Source organism: Balaenoptera borealis (assembly GCF_965194805.1).
Source record: "Balaenoptera borealis genome assembly, chromosome: 3".
In the NCBI taxonomy this organism is placed as follows: Eukaryota; Metazoa; Chordata; class Mammalia; order Artiodactyla; family Balaenopteridae; genus Balaenoptera; species Balaenoptera borealis.
The window spans coordinates 91,535,954-91,555,822 of NC_138866.1; the positions used below are offsets into that span (position 1 = coordinate 91,535,954).

The window sequence follows — 19,869 nt, forward strand, 5'->3', positions numbered from 1 at the left end:
CCCAGCACAAGCCACCATAGAACACAGGTTGTTCTGTCTACTCTGTGATTCTGTCCTTTGGCTCTGGTGCAATGGTTGACCCATCAACTGCACTTTAATGAAGTGAAAGACCATCCCGTCCCCAGGATGGCACCTCCCCTGCAAGTATCTCCCCAGTAAATGGAAATGAAGTGCTGATTTTCTCCTATCCCCACAATGATTTCCTGTAATAGAATCACATATTTCAAAATGCAAACACACCCCCATACTGATGGCTTATACACCTTCAAATATGAAATGACAACAGAGAAATGGGGTTGATTTCACACAAAACACACTGGAATTGGTAAATCCAAAAGACTGTTCTCCTTTACTTTGGAATAAACTAAAACAACTCTGTTTTAGACAAAATATACTAAAATATTATGAAGGCATGTCTTTGGGGGTTAAAGAGTGTACTGATCATACAGTGTGGTCACTTAAGAATCAAAATTCATTTTTTAAAAAACCAGAACAGATCCAACATAATCACCCACTTTATTCGTCACATTTCACTCCAAATGATGTTTATCTACCACCAAAAATTAGGCCTATCTTCAAAAAAGGAAGATCTGGTGCCATTTAAGATACTTAAAACCGTTTGCCAGAGGTATCTATAATGTTGAGCAAGACAGTAATGGGTAGAATGAGTGTATGACTTCCACCACTGTTTCAAAAAAAAAAAAAAAACTCCTTGTTTTATGGGCCATTTGGTGTATATACTATAGATTTTATCTGGTAAGTCCATTTTTTAAAAATGTGCGTGTGTGCCTCTGGAAGGAATTAGTAACTGTCTCAGCCAGTTGAATCCACTGGTCGGACAACTTTGGCACGCACATCTGCTAAGAATTCACTGAGATAACCATTTAGGTACGTGGCGATCAAACTTCAAAGTTCTTAAGAATTAACTGGGATGCTGGTTAAAAATGCAGATTCCTGGGACTGTTCTTGAGATTTTGATTCTATAGGTCTGCAGTTTAACAGCCTCCCAGGTGATTCTGAAGCAGATCAGTTCAAGGACCACACAGCGGATTAGAACTTCTACTTGAACTCACTGCACAGTGTGGCTGGTTCTGTGCTCTACAGCTTCAACCAGATGGTCGTATCAGTGGATGCTAAGGAATTAGGTCACCTGCTCCTAGCAGCTACGGTAGGGAAGGCTACACTACCTGCACATTTGATGATGTTCCATTCGGCGAGAAATTTGTATTCAACTTAGTCAATAGGCTGGGAAAGATATTTGGTATAATCCTCTCCTGTCCGCTCTGTCCCCTTTATCCTGGCTCTCTCCTCCTCACGGGAAGGGCTTTCACCAGAGGGCGTCTGGAGGTCCTGAACATCTTTGCTCACATGACCCCCTGCACACATGGGTGGTGATAAGTGACCTGCATTCTCTCCCATCTGGTGGCCTGGATGTTGAGAAGCCTAGTCTGTCTGCCCCTCGAAATGTATTCATGCTCTAGGCAGTGGTTCTCAACCTTGGCTGCACACTGGGGAAACACAGGGGAGCTTTAACAAACCCTGATGACTGGGTCTCATCTCCAGACATTCTGATCTAATGGGTGAGGGTGGGGCTACTGGGAGTTTTGAAAGGTCCCTCAAGTGCTTCCAACAGAGCTAAGTCAGGTTGAGAATCTCTGCATAGCAGTAGTCAGCAGGCCTTTTTATACAGGACCAGAGAGCGAAAACGCTAGGCTTTTAGAGCCATACAGACTGTCGCAACAACTCAACTCTGCAGTTGTAGCTTGAGCAGCAGCCCCAGACGATACATAAACGAATGGGCATGCCTGTGTGCCAGAAACACTTATGGACACAAATGTGAAGTCCATGTAATTTCCACATGTCACAAAATATTCTTCTTTGATATTTTCCCCCCAACCGTTTAAAAATGTCAAAAACCGGGCTTCCCTGGTGGCGCAGTGGTTGAGAATCTGCCTGCCGATGCAGGGGACACGGCTTCGAGCCCTGGTCTGGGAAGATCCCACATGCCGCGGAGCAACTGGGCCCGTGAGCCACAACTGCTGAGCCTGCGCGTCTGGAGCCTGTGCTCCGCAACGAGAGGCCGCGATAGTGAGAGGCCCATGCACCACGATGAAGAGTGGCCCCCACTTGCCGCAACTAGAGAAAGCCCTCGCACAGAAACGAAGATCCAACACAGCCATAAATAAATAAATAAATAAACAAATACTTTAGAGAGAAAAAAAAAAAAGTCAAAAACCATTCTTGGCTCAAAAGGTGTCAAAATCAAAATCAGGTAGCAGGTGTTTTGCTGACCCTTCTTCTGGAGCAAACCAGAAAGGAATGTAAGAGGCCTTGGGGTCACAGTCAGCTATTAGCTTGTACATGGCAGAAAAACCATTAGAACATAACCTTTTAATCTTCACAGACAAAGATTATTTATACATATTTTGGACTTGGTCTTGCTAAGTATCTTGGTACAGGAAGCTGGGTTTTATAAGAGATGAGTCTTCTACTGTATAAATATAAGGATTATGGAACTTCTTCTACATACTGTTAATTATCATCTTCCATTCTTTGTTTCTCCTACCAGCATTCAGTGAAAGGAGAGGGGAACTGACATTCTTCTTCTTTTTTTTTTATATCAACTAAGCTTCATTCAGTGACATGATATCATGTGCATGGTACAGTACAAAGTGCTTGCCAGAATACAGAAATAAACAAAAGTGTAAAATTACTATAAATAATTGTTAAAAGGGAAAAAAGTGGAGCACTTTAATTTATAACTCTTCTATGATAATAGAATGAAGAAAGGCTCATTGAGTGGGCTCTGCAATCAGACAGCCAGCATTCAAAATCTAGCAGTCTCCTATAAGCTCTGTCACGTTGAGCAAGTTTTTAAAGCTTTCTATGCCTCAGTTTCTTCAATTTATAAAGTGGGAATAATAATAGTGCTTTGAACAATGCTTCAGTAAATGTTAGCCATTATTATTGCTTTATCCTTAAAATGTCTGTCTGCTTTGAGAACTGGGTCTAACCTGCTTTTTACAATACCTAGTACCCAGCAGCGTACTCTATGGTTATAACTGGAATGTTATAAATAATATGTTGTAGAAGAGGTCCAATTATGTCTATTATGCAAGTAGTAATAATGGATAGTTCACATTTCTATAAAGGCAAAATGCTTATCTGATTTTCTTTAGATACCCCATGGCACCTGCCTTGGATATACTGAATGCTCAATATGTAAATGTTTAGACAGCTCTATGGCACTGAAACAAAGTATGATCCTTGTCCCCCTGTATAACCCAGATCCCCCTTCAGAACAAAGGTACTCATTGCCCCTGTTGCTGGAGTGTTCACTGCTAATGGCTCACAGCTGAGTTCCTTCCCAGAACTTGTCCTCTCCTTAAGGCAGTTACCTAGCCCACAGATTATGTCCCTCCCCGGAGGCAGCAGGCACCAATGACAAGTCAATACGGGGTTTGAAGGCCCGGTCTCTTTACCCACAAGATCTGCTGAAGCTTTTGTTGAGACAGCATCACTATTCAAGCCTCCTCGCCCGCCCCACCAGGTCTAGTCCTGTATCCCTCACTCCCTCAAGTGTTGGTCTTGAGACACTTCCCAGCAAACCTTTTGCATTTGACTCTCCATCTCAGAGTCTGTTTCTAGATCCAGCCTAAGTCCTGCTAATGAGCTGCCGCCAGAATTATGCTACTTTACTTTGGCATAAACACTTAACTAGAGGATGTCTTTCCTTTTTAAGAATCTGCGTTGTCACAGCTGACGGTGAAAAAAAATCAGAGAAAATCCTCGGAAGTGGCTCAGATGATCCAGATCAAAAAGATTCACCCTCTTATTAATCAAACATACGTGAAAATGCACATTTTCCTAGAGTAGGCGCAGCTCTCACAGGCTCCAACTCATGTTTAAGAAAAGGGGTCAGAGCCTGCATTTATTCCAGTAGGCATTTCACAGTTTTCCTAAGGAGAATCCTGACAGGAAATGGAACAAATCTGCCTGGCAGGTGGAGAGACATGCCAACTGTCCTGTATTTCCTTTGGCCACAAAGCTCTCTTTTCATCAAAGAAAAGTCTTTCAGGCTGAGATTAGTTTTTAATGAATTTTGAGTGCTTCCCATTTAGTTCACTCTTCCTAAAAGGAACTGTAACATTGATTTTTCTGGAGATATGTGTATATATATACATACATACATATATCAGAATTAAAACTCACTGCTCTGGTATTCCCTAGGCTTTGCCCTTTTCCTTTCTTAAAAGCAAAAATAACCTCCAGATGCTTTTTGGGATTTTCTGGGGATCCACCTTTTCAAAAACAAGGGATTTCCATATGATCCGTGGTCCAACTAGAGAACTCATTTTGAAACCACCGATAGGGTTCCCTTACACCTGTGGTTCTCAAAGTGTGGCCCCCAGACCAGCGGCATAAGTGACACCAGGAACCCTGTCAGACACGCAAATTCTTGAATTCAAAACTCTGGGAGTGGGGCCCAACACTCTGTGTTTTAACAAGCCCTGCAGGTGATTGATTCTCTCATGTGCTGAAGTTTGAGAACCACCGTCTGACACAATTTTTTTTCCTTAGTAGAGATCAGAAAAGGATACTAAAAGTATCCTCACCTACATACTTTTGAGCATCTTTATGAAGGCCCTTCCAGAGAGAACTCACAAACAAGGGATGTGGTATCTTGAACCCAGGACAAATTCTAACCTGAGGTTTGGATGTTTCCTTATTCTGTCACTTCTGGCTTTCAGCATTTCCCTGAGTTTTGTTCCTTAGAATTCTCTCATTTTGACTGAGGCATAGTACACAAGAGTCAGGCAGACCTGATTACTGGTTCCACCACTTATTAACTTGCTAGGGGAGTTCCATAATTTCTCCAAGTCTCAGGATCCTCATGCGCAAAATAGGATTACTGGTAATATCTTTTATAAATGTTACCTTTTATGATGCTGACCGTAGCTATTAATTAATAGTAAACTGCTCTGTAGACTGCTTGCTAAAAGTTGAAAACCATGTTTGAATCCCTGAACTAGAAAGAGGTTGAAGTACAGCCAGTTCCCCGGGATCAAGAAATCCTTCTCTTCATCTGAATCAACTCCTTGGACCCCAAGGCTCTCTGAATCAAACTGAGTATCTTCAGTGAATTTATTTTCATTCGTTTGTTCAACAATGTATACGAATGGGGTCCATGTGCCAGACGCTCTACCGTGGAGCCACGGACCTGACCCAATTGTCTAAGAGCTCCTCATTCTGGAATTTGGTCTAGTTCAGGATGCCAGATTCCATGTTTGTAGAATGTCTAGGTCTTTTCTGCTTTTCTCTGACTCCCAGCAGTGACCATGGAGCCTTCGAGACCTCCAGAGTCATCTAAAGATCTGTGATCTAGGCCTGAAAAGCCCTGAAACCTCTCTGTTAACCAATAAATATTTATTGATCCAACTATGCCCCAGTCACTGTGGCTCTGCAACCTACCAGGCCCATGGAATAGGCTTCCAGGGAGAACCTTAAGGCCCAAAGATGATGGACGATGAAGCCCTTGCGATTGACTGCCCCACTGAAAAAGGACCATAGGCAACCAAGGCCTTCTAGGCCAGACACACTCTGGGGCCCACTCTGGACTTTTTCAGGAAGCGCCTATGCAATCACAGCATTGGTGTTTCCAGGAGCAATGGTTCAAAAGGCCTATTCTATTGCACTGTTAAATGATTCATAGCAGGAGCTGACCACTATGTCCATTAAAATCAAAATTAGAAACCCCGTTTCTTGGTCCTGGAGACATTTACACAGAGTCTAGTTGAAAATGCTTGGGGTGTTACAAACATTCAGTACTGACTTCTAAAGGAAACCGAAGAGGGCCACAAAAGGGAGATACCAGAAAGTATTCTCAACTGACTGTGCATGGTAGAGAAGGCCTGGGGGAAAAAATCACTGGAAAAAAGCTATTTCATTTAGTAATTGAAGCTAAAAATACTGGGGTCACCCCCAAATGCATACGCTTTAACATTCATGCATTTTAAGCTCTGAATTAATTTGTTTCTCCTCAAACTCTTGAGGCCATCCACTATAATCCATACTTAGACATGGACAGATAGCTAACTCTTGTCACTTAGGTCAGTGAATGTGTGTATATTGCCTGTTAGAGAGAGAGAGTGTACGTGTGTGTGTGTTCATACAATAATATCTGCACATCTGTAAGTTTCTATAGATTCATATGGATAAATTATCAGGCCCTGATTTCAGCTGCAACATATTTTTAGAAACGATTTCATAAAGTGGATCACATTTGCCATGGAAAAAATACTGTAATTGGGAGTTTCATTCCTGACCAAGGATTTCTCGGCAAATCAAATATAGATGATGTAAACAGCCTGTTGTAGAACAAAACTAATGACCATTTTATAAACCTCTATAAATATCTCAAAAACACTAAAACAATGCCCTACATCCTATAAAAAAGGCATAAACATATACAATACCTATACGTGTAGTTTCAAAGTTTCTTGAAATATCCAAACACCACTTAAACATACAGCTCAGTTGAATTATGTTCAAAAATTAATGCACTAACTATAATAACATCAAACATTTGACTAACAATTTTGCAACCCTTAGATTTTAGTGAAGCATTTGGGGGATGATTTATATATTCCCAATCATTTTTTTTTAAAGGTGTTCGAAGAAATCGATCTATTGTGTTCTTTTCCCTTCGAGGTAGGAATCCATTTTTTACTGCATTTACTAGTGCTGTTTTTACAAGTTGTTTTTTCCTCCTCCCAGCAAATGCCCTTCTCAATATATGAGTGTTACAGAACTACCATATTGCCACAATGCAACTCTGTCCTGGCCAAAGATGAGTGGCTCAGGATTAGGCCCCAATCACCATCCTACCTAGGAATTTGATATTTGGAACTGAGAAAACCAGAGACGGGGAGTCTCTGCACTCCTGCTGCTGAGGCCTCGGCAGCCCTGACCCTATCCTTCTATTGGTTTGATTGTTCACTGTTCCTCAGCTTCCATGAGCTGCCCCAATATCCTTTCAAGAATCCCCCTTTTGGCTTAAGCTAGGCAGAGTCATCTTCTGCTACTTAAAGCCAAAAGACTCTTAATAAATATACCTATGGCAAGTAGATGCACTTAAAATTATTTCTGCCACCTTAAAGCTCAGGTCAAAGCAAGTACTGGTCATACTTAATGACCTAGAAAATGTGCATAATAAATGATAAAAACACATCACAAATTAATAAGCACCATATAATCTCACTTTAGTTTCCAAACATATGACTGGAAAAACCTTATACCAAACTGTTACTCTTGATTACCTCCAGTGATTTGTCTGTTTTTTTCTTTTCTTTTACCCTATTTCCCAATTCTCACAATAAGCCACATTTAATTTTTATAATCAGAAAGAAATAGTGAAAAAGTGTTAAGAATTAGATGTTCCACAGAGACCTGACATCAGCGATGGTAATGATCATAGCCGTGCTGTTCTCTCAGTTAGAAGTGATTTTTAAAGACAACTCAGGGGAATCTCTGCCTGTCCAGTGGTTAGGACTCTGTGCTTCCACTGCAGGGGGCCTGGGTTCATCCCTGGTCAGGGGACTAAGATCCCGCAAGCCGAGAAGCGGAGCCAAAAAAAAAATGTGGATAAAGATGACTCAGGCTTGCCTTTACTGCCTGAATTGTCTCCCAGCATCTTAGTCTATTCACAGCTATAAGAGCAGTTACTTAGCTTCAAACCAAAGCAATGTCACTAGGAAACATTAAGTGCTGTAGGGACAGGATTTGGTTTTAAGAGTACCTGGGTTTGAGCCCAGCAAAAGAGCTGTGTGGTCTTGGGATGGTCACTTACCTTCTCTGAGCCTCAGCTTCCCCCTGCTCAAAATGGGGAATTACAGTGCCTTCCTCTCAGGGTGATTGTGTGGTTCATAAGAGAATATGAATGTAAAAGCCCTGGGCAAGCGAAACAAATGTCAGCTGTTGTTAACTACTCTCGCCTCTTGTCCTACAGCAGCCCTCTCGGCCAGCATGGTTTTTGGTTGGGCTTCCCGGTCAAGAAGTTAGAAGAGGCCACTATGCACTCCTTCCCTAATACTCTCAGCTGTGGAACCTGCTAGACAATAGGCCCTGATGCTTCAGTTGTCCTTCTCTTACTGGCTTTGCACCTTTTCAGCAAAATAAACAGACAACATTGAATACTTCAAAAATATAACTCATCTAGTAACTGACACTTTTTAAAAATTGTGGTAAAACATACATACATAAAATTTACCATTTTAACCATTTTTAAGTGTACACTTCAGTGGCATTAAGTATTGATACATTCACATTGTTGTGCAATCAGCACCACCATCCATCTCCAGAACTTTTTCACCTTCCCAAACTGAAACTCTGTACCCATTAAGCACTAACTCCCGCCCCTTATAACCCCTGGCAACCACCATTCTGCTTTCTATCTCTGGATCTGACTATTCTAGGCACTTCATATATACGAAATCATACAGTATTGGTCTTTTTTGTGGCTGACTTATTTACTTAGCACAATGTCCTCAAGGCCTGCAGTGTGCTGAATGTTTGTGTCTCCCCAAAATTTGTGTGTTGAAATCCTAACCCCCCAAAGGTGATGGTACTAGTAAGTGGGGCTTTGGGGAGGTAATTAGGTCATGAGGGTGGGGCCCTCATGAAGGAGATTAGTGCTCTTATAAAAGAGGTACCACAGAGCTCCCTATCCCCTTCTGCAATGTGAGGATACAATAAGTCTGTGATCCAGAAAAGGGCCCTCACCCGACCATGATGGCACCTTGATCTCAGATATCCCAACTCCAGAGCAGTAAGAAATAAATATCTGTTGTTTATAAGCTACCCAATCTATGGTATTTCATTATAGCAGCCCAAATGCACTAAGACAAGGTTAATCCATGTTGTAGCATGTGTCAGAATTTCCTTTTTTTTCAGCTTTACTGAGGTATAACTGACAAATAAAGTCATAATATATTTAAAGTGTACAACATGATAGTTTGATAGATGTGTCCATTGTGAAAGAATTCCCCGAATCAAGTTAACTAGCACATGCATCAGCTCACACATTTGCCTTTTTTTTTTTTTTTTTGGTGAGAATACTTAAAATCTACTCTCTTAGCAAATTTCAATACAGTATTATCAACTATAGTCACTATGTTATGCATTAGATCATCAGACCTTAATCATCTTATAACTGAAAGTTTGTTCCCTTTAACCAATATCTCTCTATTTCCCCACCTGCCCTCCAGCCCTTGGCAACCACCCTTCTACTTTCTGTTGCTATGAGCTGGACTTTTTCAAAAAAGATTCCACGTATAAGTGATATCATGTAGTATTTATCTTTCTCTGTCTGGCTTATTTCACTTAGCATAATGCCCTCCAGGTTCATCTGTGCTGTCACAACTGGCAGGGTTTCTTTCTTTTTTAAGGTTAATATTCCATTGTATGTATATACCATGCTTTGTTTATCCATTCATCCATCAGCGGATACTTGGGTTGCTTCCACCTTTTGACTTTGTGAATAATGCCGCTCTGAACATGTGTGTACAAATATCTGTCTGAATACATGCTTTCAATTCTTTTAGATACATACACAGAAGTGGAATTGTTCGATCATATGGTAATACTATTTTTAATTTTTTAGGAACTGCCATATTGTTTTCCACAGCAACTGCACCATTTTACATCACCACCAGCAATGCACAAGAGTTCCAAATTCTCCACAAACTTGCCAACATTTATTTTCTAGTTGTTTGTTGTTTTGGGTTTTTTTTTAATAATAGCCATTCTAATGAGTGTGAAGTACTATTTCGTGGTGGATTTTATTTGCATTTCCCTAATGATTAGTGGTGTTAAGCATCTTTTCATGTGCTTATTGTCCATTTGTGTGTCTTCTTTGGAGAAATGTCTATTCAAGTCCTTTGCCCAGTTTTTAATAGGGTTGTTTGGTTTCCTGTTGTTGAGTTGCAGGAGTTCTTTACATATTTTGAATATTAATTCCTTATCAGATATATGACTTAAAAAATATTTTTTCCATTCTGTGGGTTGCCTTAGTAACTGTACTTCTTGGCCTCACCTGTGCTCATTCAAATAGTAACTGCACCTGCATGTGAGAGACACTGTGCTAATGACTCTAAGGAAAAGGTGCCCTTGACTTTCACACCCTCTCTCTGTGGGTTTGACTCTGTCATGCTATCAGAATCCTTCCCAACTGCTTGGGAACTTTTTTTTTTTAAATAAATTTATTTATTTATTTTTGGCTGCATTGGGTCTTCATTGCTGCACGTGGGCTTTCTCTAGTTGTGGTGAGCAGGGGCTACTCTTCGTTGCGGTGCGCAGGCTTCTCATTGCGGTGGCTTCTCTTGTTGTGCAGCACAGGCTCTAGGCACGCAGGCTTCAGTAGTTGGGGCTCATGGGCTCTAGAGCGCAGGCTCAGTAGTTGTGGCACACGGGCTTAGCTGCTCCGCGGCATGTGGGATCTTCCCGGACCAGGGCTCAAACCCGTGTCCCCTGCATTGGCAGGCAGATTCTTAACCACTGCGCCACCAGGGAAGTCCCAGCTTGGGAATTTTTTTAAATTACTGTATCTTTGAAGACTTCTAAAAGGAATTTAATTGGCTATTTCATCTCAGATACCTGAGAAGCGAGATCTCAGTCCTAACGACGTTGTGAGGAACCGGGAGCAGTGCAGCTTGAAGCTAGCAGAGGTGGTCACTGTGCACACATTCAGACACACGCCACACAAAACCTCCATGAGGGCTCCCTGACGTCCCCACGTGTGTGGGAAGAAGTACGTCCACTCACACCGGTGCCTGCCGAGGAGGATTTGACTGTTATGTGTTGTAACTGTTCTCACCAGCTGATAAAGGTCATAAGCCTTGACCCTGGGACCCCAGACCCTTCTTGGGGCCTTTACATTCCTTACTGACCAATGAACAATGAAACTTGTTTTATCCAACCACGAACATTCTCCCTCAGCAAGTGCTCGTTTTCAAATTTTAGCATGACCACTATGAACTAGAACTGTAACATTCTTGATTTTTTTTTTTTTCTCCTTGCCACTCTTCTCAGTAAATGTCTTCGCTGGGGGGTGGTCCCTTGCCTGGCAAGTTAATAAACTCGGCCCTTTATCCCCGCTCTGGTGTCTTTACTTTGCGTGCCATGTGAGCTGCAATCCCACACTTCACTACATGGTCTCCTCACAGGTCAACACAGAACCCACACACCAGATGCCGGACAGTTTCTCCAAGTTTTACACTGATACACACACTTATCCATGCATAGCTGCAATCAATCTCATTCATACATTCCTCAGGAAAGTTACATAAATGCCAGCCTATTTTCAAACAAATTGATATCTTAATTTAGCCACCTAGCATGCAGATATTTGACCTCTACAGTATACTTAATACTTTCCCTCCTGATGTTCACATTTCTTATAAAGCTCATCCACGGGACTTTAGGTAAACGTTCAGCTGCATCTTGGATCTGCTTTGCATCTAATAGTTGCTAACACACACAGACACACACACACACACACACACAGACACACACACACACAGAAGTATTCATTTGTCTCTGAAGAGCTGCCTTTAATGTCCTGTTGAAGCCAAAGAATCAAAATTTCAAGACAGTGAATTAAATTTGCAGAATCAGTGCTCAGGAGCAATAACATTCCAAACAGGAAACTACTCCAATTACAACATCCTCTGAATTATGATCTCTGCTTCCTTGCTGCTTTACCTACTACCAATCACCCAAACAGCCTGCTTACTGTCTACAGCAGCAGTTGCAAAAAACACTACTCAGGGTTTTCTTCCCCCATGGAATGGAATGGGGCAGATCCCTTATGATCAGCTAGAGAAAATGAATCTGAAGCCAGGACCCCAAAATGAAGCACTCACCACTCGTTCTCTAACCACTCCCCATTTCCTTCACAGATCCCCACCCCCAAAGGGGTGGCCATCACAGGAATGAGGCTAATAACTCACCAAGAATTGCTGCTTCCCAGCTGTCCTGGAGCCTGGCATGGACAGATCCTGTGCTGGGTGTTTTGTGCTTAGCCTGGCTGATTTTATTACCATGTATGAGTTACAAATGTAAGGCAATAAATACAGGAAGAGGACAGTGTAGTATGACAATGATCTGGAGGTTCCTCCCACCAGCAGTGTGCACTGCCCTTGGGGTAAATTATGTCCTGTGGTGATGAACTAAATGTTCCCTCCATGTTTCCTATGAAGTTCTGTTCTTCAGGGTTGAAAACCAAGCCCTGTCCCACCAGCTCCACTTACTGCATTTACCCTGACGTATAATTTATTCCTCCTTCAGTATCAGAGGCAGTTTCCCACCAAGACACAAAGAGGCATCCTTAGTGGGAAAGGGAAGATTTTTTTCTTCTTTGCATGATGTGGATGCTTATGCAAGGGTGGGAGTGGGCTTTAGGTTTTAGTGACATGATTTCTTGTGTGTGTGTGTGTGTGTGTGTGTTTCAGATCAAATGAGGTTTTTGTTTTCTTTATCTTTGTTTTAAAAATCATGATGAATGGTAATTAGATTTATCATGGTGATCAATTTGAAATGTATAGAAATATCGAATCACTATGCTGTATACCATAAATTAACATAATGTTGTAGGTCAATTATACTGCAAAAACAAACAAACAAACTCATTAAAAAGTTCAGATTTGTGTATACGAGAGGCTGAAGGTGGAGGGAGGGGAATTAGAGGAAGGGAGTCAAAGGTAAAAACTTCCAGTTATAAGATAAGTAAGTACTAGGGATGTGATGTACAACATGATAAATATAATTAACACTGTTGAGTGTTATGAGAGCAAATACTGAGTTCTCATCATAAGAAAAACATTTTTTTATATTTCTTTAATTTTGTATCTATATGAGATGATGAATGTCCAGTAAATTTATTGTGGTGATCATTTCATGATATGTGTAAGTCAGATCATTATGCTGTACACCTTAAACTTATACAGTGCTGTATATCAATTATATCTCAATAAAACTGGAAGACAAAAATAAAAATAATGAAAGAATAATCTTAAGAAATTAAAGAAAGAACAGTATAAAATAAACTTAAAAAGGAGGAAAGATATACTGAAGATAATGAGGAAATAAATGAATTAGAAAACCAAACACCAAGTAGATTTGAATAATAAAAACTAAACCTGCTTCTTTCAAAAGAGCAATAAAATAAACAAACCTGTGGCAAATCTGATTTTAAAAGATCACACAAACAAAACAGAAATGTTGAAGAGAGCATAATCACATATATAGAGGCTATGTAAAAATTAGATGAGAATACTATGGCCAACATTATGTGACAAATTTGAAAAATCAAGATAAAAGGCCCAACTTTTGGGGTAAAATCACCCCAAAATTATCTTACCAAAGGATAAAAAAATTTGAAAAGACTAATAAAAAAGAAGATTTGACAATGGAGGTAAAAATCTAACAAGCTCAGAGAGTTGTTTGGGCTAGTTCCAAAGACTTTTATAGTAGCAGATAATTCCAACATTGTTTAAATTGTGGCAGAGCACAGAAAATATGGAAAGGTTCTGAAATCATTCTTTTGAGGCTAACATATTTCTGAAACCAAAATTTCATATGTATAGTTCAAAGAAGAAAACTCACTTAAAATAAGGATGCAAAAATTTGAAATAAAATATTAACAAGTTGTATGTAACTGCTACCTATGATGACATGACAATTAAGAAGGGTTTACAGCAGGAATTCAATGATTGTTCCATATTATAAAACTTATTAATGCAGTTCTCTACAATAATAAATTAAAGGGAAAAGTATCATTTAACCATCATGACATATTAAAATAGTGGCAAAGAGCAAAATTTCTTAATCCTGGAGCCTTAACCTGAAGTTCCATCTTCACATCTATTAGCTGTGTGACCTTGGGCAAGTTACTAAATCTAAATTTCATCTCCTTGTTAGTAGAATGAGAGTTTTTAATAGAGATAATCTTAGTAAAAGTTTTGAGTTCCCACTCCCCCCCAAAAATTAAAAAATAAAAATCATGTTGAGAACATTTTTATAGGAGAGAGGAATGACTATGTCATCCTTAGTATGATTTTCATTTTCCCCTTCTCTTATTTCCTTTTGATATTGTTTTCCAGACATTCTGAAGACAACCATCACCATGAGCCTTTGTCTTCCTAATCATCTTGTTTCTCTTTTCTATCAGGAAAAACCTCCTCCTTTGCCCTTTCGCATGAACACTAGATTACTAAAAATGAAGATGTGGTCCTAAATCAGTCAAGTGGGTAAATGCCTGGGTGAGAATTAGTGGATAAATCTGGAGTCAAAGAAGTGTGATGAGAGCTTTGGAAAGGGTGTAATCCACAGAACTGCCGACAAAGTACATGGCCTCCTTGTCCTTTTCTTTTTCTCTGCTCTGAGTATTCTCTGTGTTCTAGAGGTCCTATGGATTCAGCCCTCAAACAATTGGCAAAAAGGTCTCTCATAGTGAGAAGAATTTGACTCCATCTTTCTCCTCTGTTTCAAACACTGACCCAACTGTTGTATCTTAACCATGGCTCCTCCTTTATTATCAGGAACTTCATGTTGCCGTCTCTCTATTAACTGGAACAATGTACTAACTAGTAGAGAGATGGTAAGATCAATTAACATAGGTAGGACATCAGCCTGAATACACCTGTTTGTATGCGTAGTGGCAATTAGCTACACTAGTTTATCAGCAGTCACACCTGATTAATCTTCTGCTTGATGGTAAATGTCAGGAGATACCTGTGGTCACACAAAATAAAGTTCTTTCTTATAGAATTCTAACTGGTCCATTGAATTTTCTTTCTTGGGTTAAGTAGGATTATGAGTTAAATGAAACTTTGTGAATATGTGAAATTCAAATTGTAAACTATTCGAAACCTGATTCAACAGTTATATATTAATAACATCTAAGGCAATTGGTAATAAAGCAACTTGAATAGTGGCTGAATGTGAAAATATATGTAAGTTGAGAAAAGAAAGGAGAAGGAGATAAAGAAGGAAGAAGTAAGAGAAGGAAGAAGAGTAAATATTTGCAAAGTAGGGTGGGAATTAGAGGTTTATGGAAAGTGAGCCACCCTCAAGCTTCCACAAGTCTGCCCAGAGCACAATTTGCCATGCCTGAATCTCATACAGACACATCTACAAGGAATAATATCCAGGTACTATGCCAGACACCTTCCCTTGGATCTGTACATTAGTCATGAACCAAATCTTCATGGCAGGGAAAGAAATAGTCTTTTACCATTTACTAAACAGTAGGAAAATACAGACTGACAAATTCATAAAGATGTTTTAAAAATAGAAATTAGGAAGTTAGGATTAACATATACACACTACTATATATAAAATAAATAATCAACAAGGACCTACCGTATAGCACAGGGAACTCTACTCAATACTCTGTAATAACCTATATGGGAAAAGAATCTGAAAAAGAATAGATACATGTATATGTATAACTAAATCACTTTGCTGTACACCTGAAACTAACACAACATTGTAAATCAACTATACTCCAATATAAAATAGAAATTAAAAAAATAAAATAGAAAATAAAAACAGATAGTAACAAAAAATAGATACATGGCTGGGAGGGAGGATATCAACTAGTATATGCTTCTTCTGCAGAACAATCTAGCAATACAGATCTAAAGCCTTCAAAATATTTATATTGTTTGACCTAGTGATAAACCTTGAAGACATTATGCTAAATGAAATAAAGTAGTCACACAAAAAAACAAACACTATATAACCCTACTTATATGAGGTACCTACAGTAGTCATATTCATAGAGACAGAAAGTGGAATGGTAGTTGCCAGGGGCTGGGGGAGAAGGGAATAAGAAGTTATTATTTAATATACAAAGTTTCCATTCGAAAAGATGAAAAAGTTCTGGAGAGGGATGGTGGTGGTATTTGCACAACAAGATGAACGCACTTAATGCCACTGAACTGGACACTTAAAAATGGTTAAAATGGTAAAGTTTCTGTTATACGTATTTTACCACAATTAAAAATTCTTCTGAATATTTAGCAACAGGAAAATGGTCAACGTGGGAGAAACAGTAGCAAATATTTTCCAGATTTTTCTACAAAAATCACTGTAAGCACATGTAAGGAAGAAAAGATCAGAAGGTTATTCCAAAGCACAAAATGTTAGTAGACATTACTTCCAGGTGAGATTATGAGTGATTTTCTTTTTCATATTTATCTGTATTTTCTAAATGTTCTAAGTAAATATACAGTATATTTATAACTAGATAATAAAATAAAATTTAAAAGCCCACCTACTACATCTCTAACCTCTTACCCTGCTTTATTACTATAGTAATGGCACTTATTACTACCTGAAAGTATATTGTCTCTTTATTTGTTTCCTTGCCATAGTCTGTTTCCCCAGGTAGAATGTAAGTTCTCTGAGGTCAGAGGCATCTGCATCCTTTATTCTTGAAGAGTTTCAGGCACTTAATGAGCACTCCATAAATATTCGAGTGAAGGAGAATGAGTCAAAATGAATGGATGAGGGAATGAACAGAACATCAGTCATCCTCAAGTATGGACAGCGGCATTCCTTTCCCCTGTATCGCCACTCCAGGCACCTGGGGTAGCGACCCTCTTCCTCCCACCGGTAACCAGCTCAGGATTGGAGGAAGGGCTTTCTCCAGATTAAGCATCATCAGAAACAAAACCTGAAATGTGTCCAAATTAGGGCTAAGAGAGTAGGAAGTAATCTAGAAACCCTCTCGCTTAAAGGATAGTTGAAGGGCCTGAGAATGTGAAAGAGAAGGCTTAAAAGGGAGGGAAGATGTAGCCATTTCCAAATCCTGGAAAGTAGTCAGGTGGAGTCATGCATTTATTACATAAATATCCATTGAGCTCCTTCCGGGTGCCAAGGACTGAAATAGGCACCAAGAATACAGAAAAAAAAAAAAAAAGAATTAGATTTCATCTGTTTAACTCCTGAGGGAATACCAAGGATTGGTGAGAAATTTGGAAAGACAGATTTGAATGCATTGTAAACAAGAGTCCACAATAGCATTTCTTAAAGATCATTTCATGGAACCCCAGAGATACATGGAATGTTCATTTATGTTACATAAAAAAAGAATTCTGAGGCCAAATAAATTTAGAAAATCTCAAGGTGAAGTTAGCGCTTTTTAAACTATAGCACAGGACTTCTGAGGGTCTTTAATACTGTACATCATTGTAAACTGTGACTCTCCTAAACAGTGTATGATTCTTTTCCCCAAACCTTTTGGTCAAGAGGACAATTTTTCAAGGCCTCGGACTTCCACAGGATGAGCATTAGGAAAAGTTATCCTCTCTTCATAATGAGAACATTCACCTGTGGAAACGGTGGCCTGCGACCATGGGTGCAGACAGGCACTGCAGCTTGCCCCTGAGACACATACTGGCACCACACACCGCAGATGCCCAAGTCTTCATCCTGAATCACTCCTATAAATCCAGTCCTCTCACCTCATCCCCCTCACCTCACAATTTTCCCAGTTACCAGTCTCAGCACTCAATTATTCCCCTTTCCATCCTTGCTTTGAACCTGGCCTTAAAGAACCATGCCTTGTGTTTCTGCTTCTGGCTTGTGCTCTGTGTAATAATGATTCTGGTTCTTTCCCTAAGCTGCCGGGGGTCACCCTGGGTAAGGCTCCCCGGTTTCAACTCTTTCATCCAGCTCACCTTACATGGAGGAGGGAGACCCAGACAAGGAGTAAGAGTTTCTTGTGTCAGGGATGCCATAAATGGGGAGAGCTTGGGCTTGCTGATGTGGAAAGTTTTTCCCTGTCCTTATTTTCGGCTACTTCTTCGACAGGTCTGAGATTCTGTAATGTCCTATTTCTAGACATTATTTTAAATACATTTAGTATCTGGAAAACCAGCTATTTCTCTGACTGCATCATCTTGTCAGTTCTCATATGAAATGCAGATGCTCTGCCACACAACTGAGAAATCTTTCACGTGATGAGGCAAAGCTACTCATCGAAGGTCACTGGGCTTTGGTGTACCTTCCAGCCATATGAATAAAAACCCACGATGCCTTTGAAGCCTTGCATGAAACTCCTGTGGGGAGAAACTCTTGTGACTTTAGACTATAGTCCTCAAAGTCTGTCCCATTTTTGTTCTCTTACCTTGTAACTTGGGTTCTCATGCCAAAATCCAGTGACCTCATTGATTGCAGCACCTCAATACAGCCCATGTACTGGAATAAGAAAAGAAAAAAAAGAACAAGTAGGAAAAAATAGCACAAAGATAGCTCTTAGCTTCAGAGTGATTTCCTGGGAAACACCTTAAATCAGCTCCTGATATCAAATTACATTCACACACTCAGCCTGCCATTGATATTTCTGGCCATTAATGGATACATGCCTTCAACTGCGGTTCAGTTATAAAACATCAGCTGAATCCAAAATATGATATCAGGAATACAGCTGTCATCCCTGACAAATGTGAGCTCAGAGGTTAAGAGCTTGGGCTCTGGGGCCAGACCATGTGAATCTGTATCCTGGCTCTGCCAGTTGTTAGTTATGGAACCCCAGCAAGTTACTCAACTTCTCTGCATCTCAGGTTTGTCACGGTAACATGGGGATACAATCAGAATTGTCGTGAGAGTAAAATTATTTCCTACAGGTGTTCTAAGAGCAGTGCCTGATACATTCATGTGCTCAAAGATCAGAGGAAGCAAAACTAAAGGTAATACAGGAATATCACATCTTCTAGGGAGATAAAATAAGCATATAAATGCAGATAATACAGGACAGTAATATAGGAAGATCTTATTTTTTTTTGCAAGATCATTTATTTATTCAGAGGGTTCAAGGGGAAAAAAAGTCATGTCCTACACCGGGAATGAGTACATTTAGCTTGAACATGGAGTATTGGAAAAGGCATGGAGACTTATAAAGCTAAAAGATGGTTTATATTTAATGTGGCAGCAGCAGGAGCCATAAGGCTGCTGGAAAGAGAGTGATGGGATCATCTGTCTTCGAGGAGCTTTACGTCAGCAGCAGTATGAAGGTGGGCTCATGGCGAAGAAAAAGGGATGATGCTCCTTTCGAGAGGGAAGTAATGACAGCTCACACTGAGGAGGGACGGTGGCAGTAGGAAGGAGGGGACAGATTCAAGTGACATCACGGAAATAGATACTACACCATTCGGCAGTTGATTTGATCTAGAGAATAAGAGAGAAGGATGAGTCAAGAATGACTCAGATGTTTCCAGCCAGGGTAGCAGAGGGAACAGTGATTCCATTAACAGAAACAGGAAAGCCAGGAGAGGGGAAGATGGGTTGGTTTAGGACCCACTGACTGAAAGACACTGGTGGGGTATCCAGGAAATAACAAGCTGATAGTTGAACATTGGATTCTGGAATCGTGCAGAGGCATTACGTGTAGGGACTTAGTAGCCTTCTGTGTATCTTTGCCAGGTGAGGCAGTGGGAGTAATCCTCTTAGCAGTTGACGAGGGAGAGTGTTTCTCTGAGAATGAGCTCGGAAATGTTATGAGAGCAAAGTGGTCTGATTGAAAGTGATCTGTAGGCTCCTTGGAAAAGATCTGCGTCCTGTTTAGCTTTCCTCTGGAAGCCTTGCAGCCTCCCTCTGCTTGTGCCAAGATGGCAGGAGCTGGGGGTGCCTCCCCAGATACTTCTTGCAGTATTTCTCAGGGAATTCTACAGATTTCACATCCTAAGAGGAGGTCAGTGCACCAAGTGTTGCCTAGAGCCTCGTGCAGGGGAAAGCGTGCTGGCCAGGACAATTACCTGGCCATTCTCAGCCAGATTCCTGTTCGTCACATTCCTCCTGGGGGGT

At 40.3% G+C, this 19,869-nt stretch overlaps 1 protein-coding gene across 4 annotated transcripts in view; it reads right to left on the bottom strand.

Annotated features, from left to right (window-relative positions):
- Positions 1 to 19,869, bottom strand: part of SHC4 (SHC adaptor protein 4) — a 128,886-nt gene that overhangs the window by 70,190 nt on the left and 38,827 nt on the right. For 2 of the 4 annotated variants that reach the window (XM_082387362.1, XM_082387360.1), the window contains exons 2-3: positions 18,194 to 18,264; positions 15,421 to 15,477 (exon numbers count right to left, since the gene is read on the bottom strand). In XM_082387362.1, the coding sequence (XP_082243488.1) occupies positions 15,421 to 15,477; positions 18,194 to 18,264 (128 nt within the window). The remainder of the gene's footprint in view (positions 1 to 15,420; positions 15,478 to 18,193; positions 18,265 to 19,869) is intronic. The other 2 variants (XM_082387363.1, XM_082387361.1) reach the window with 1 other exon arrangement.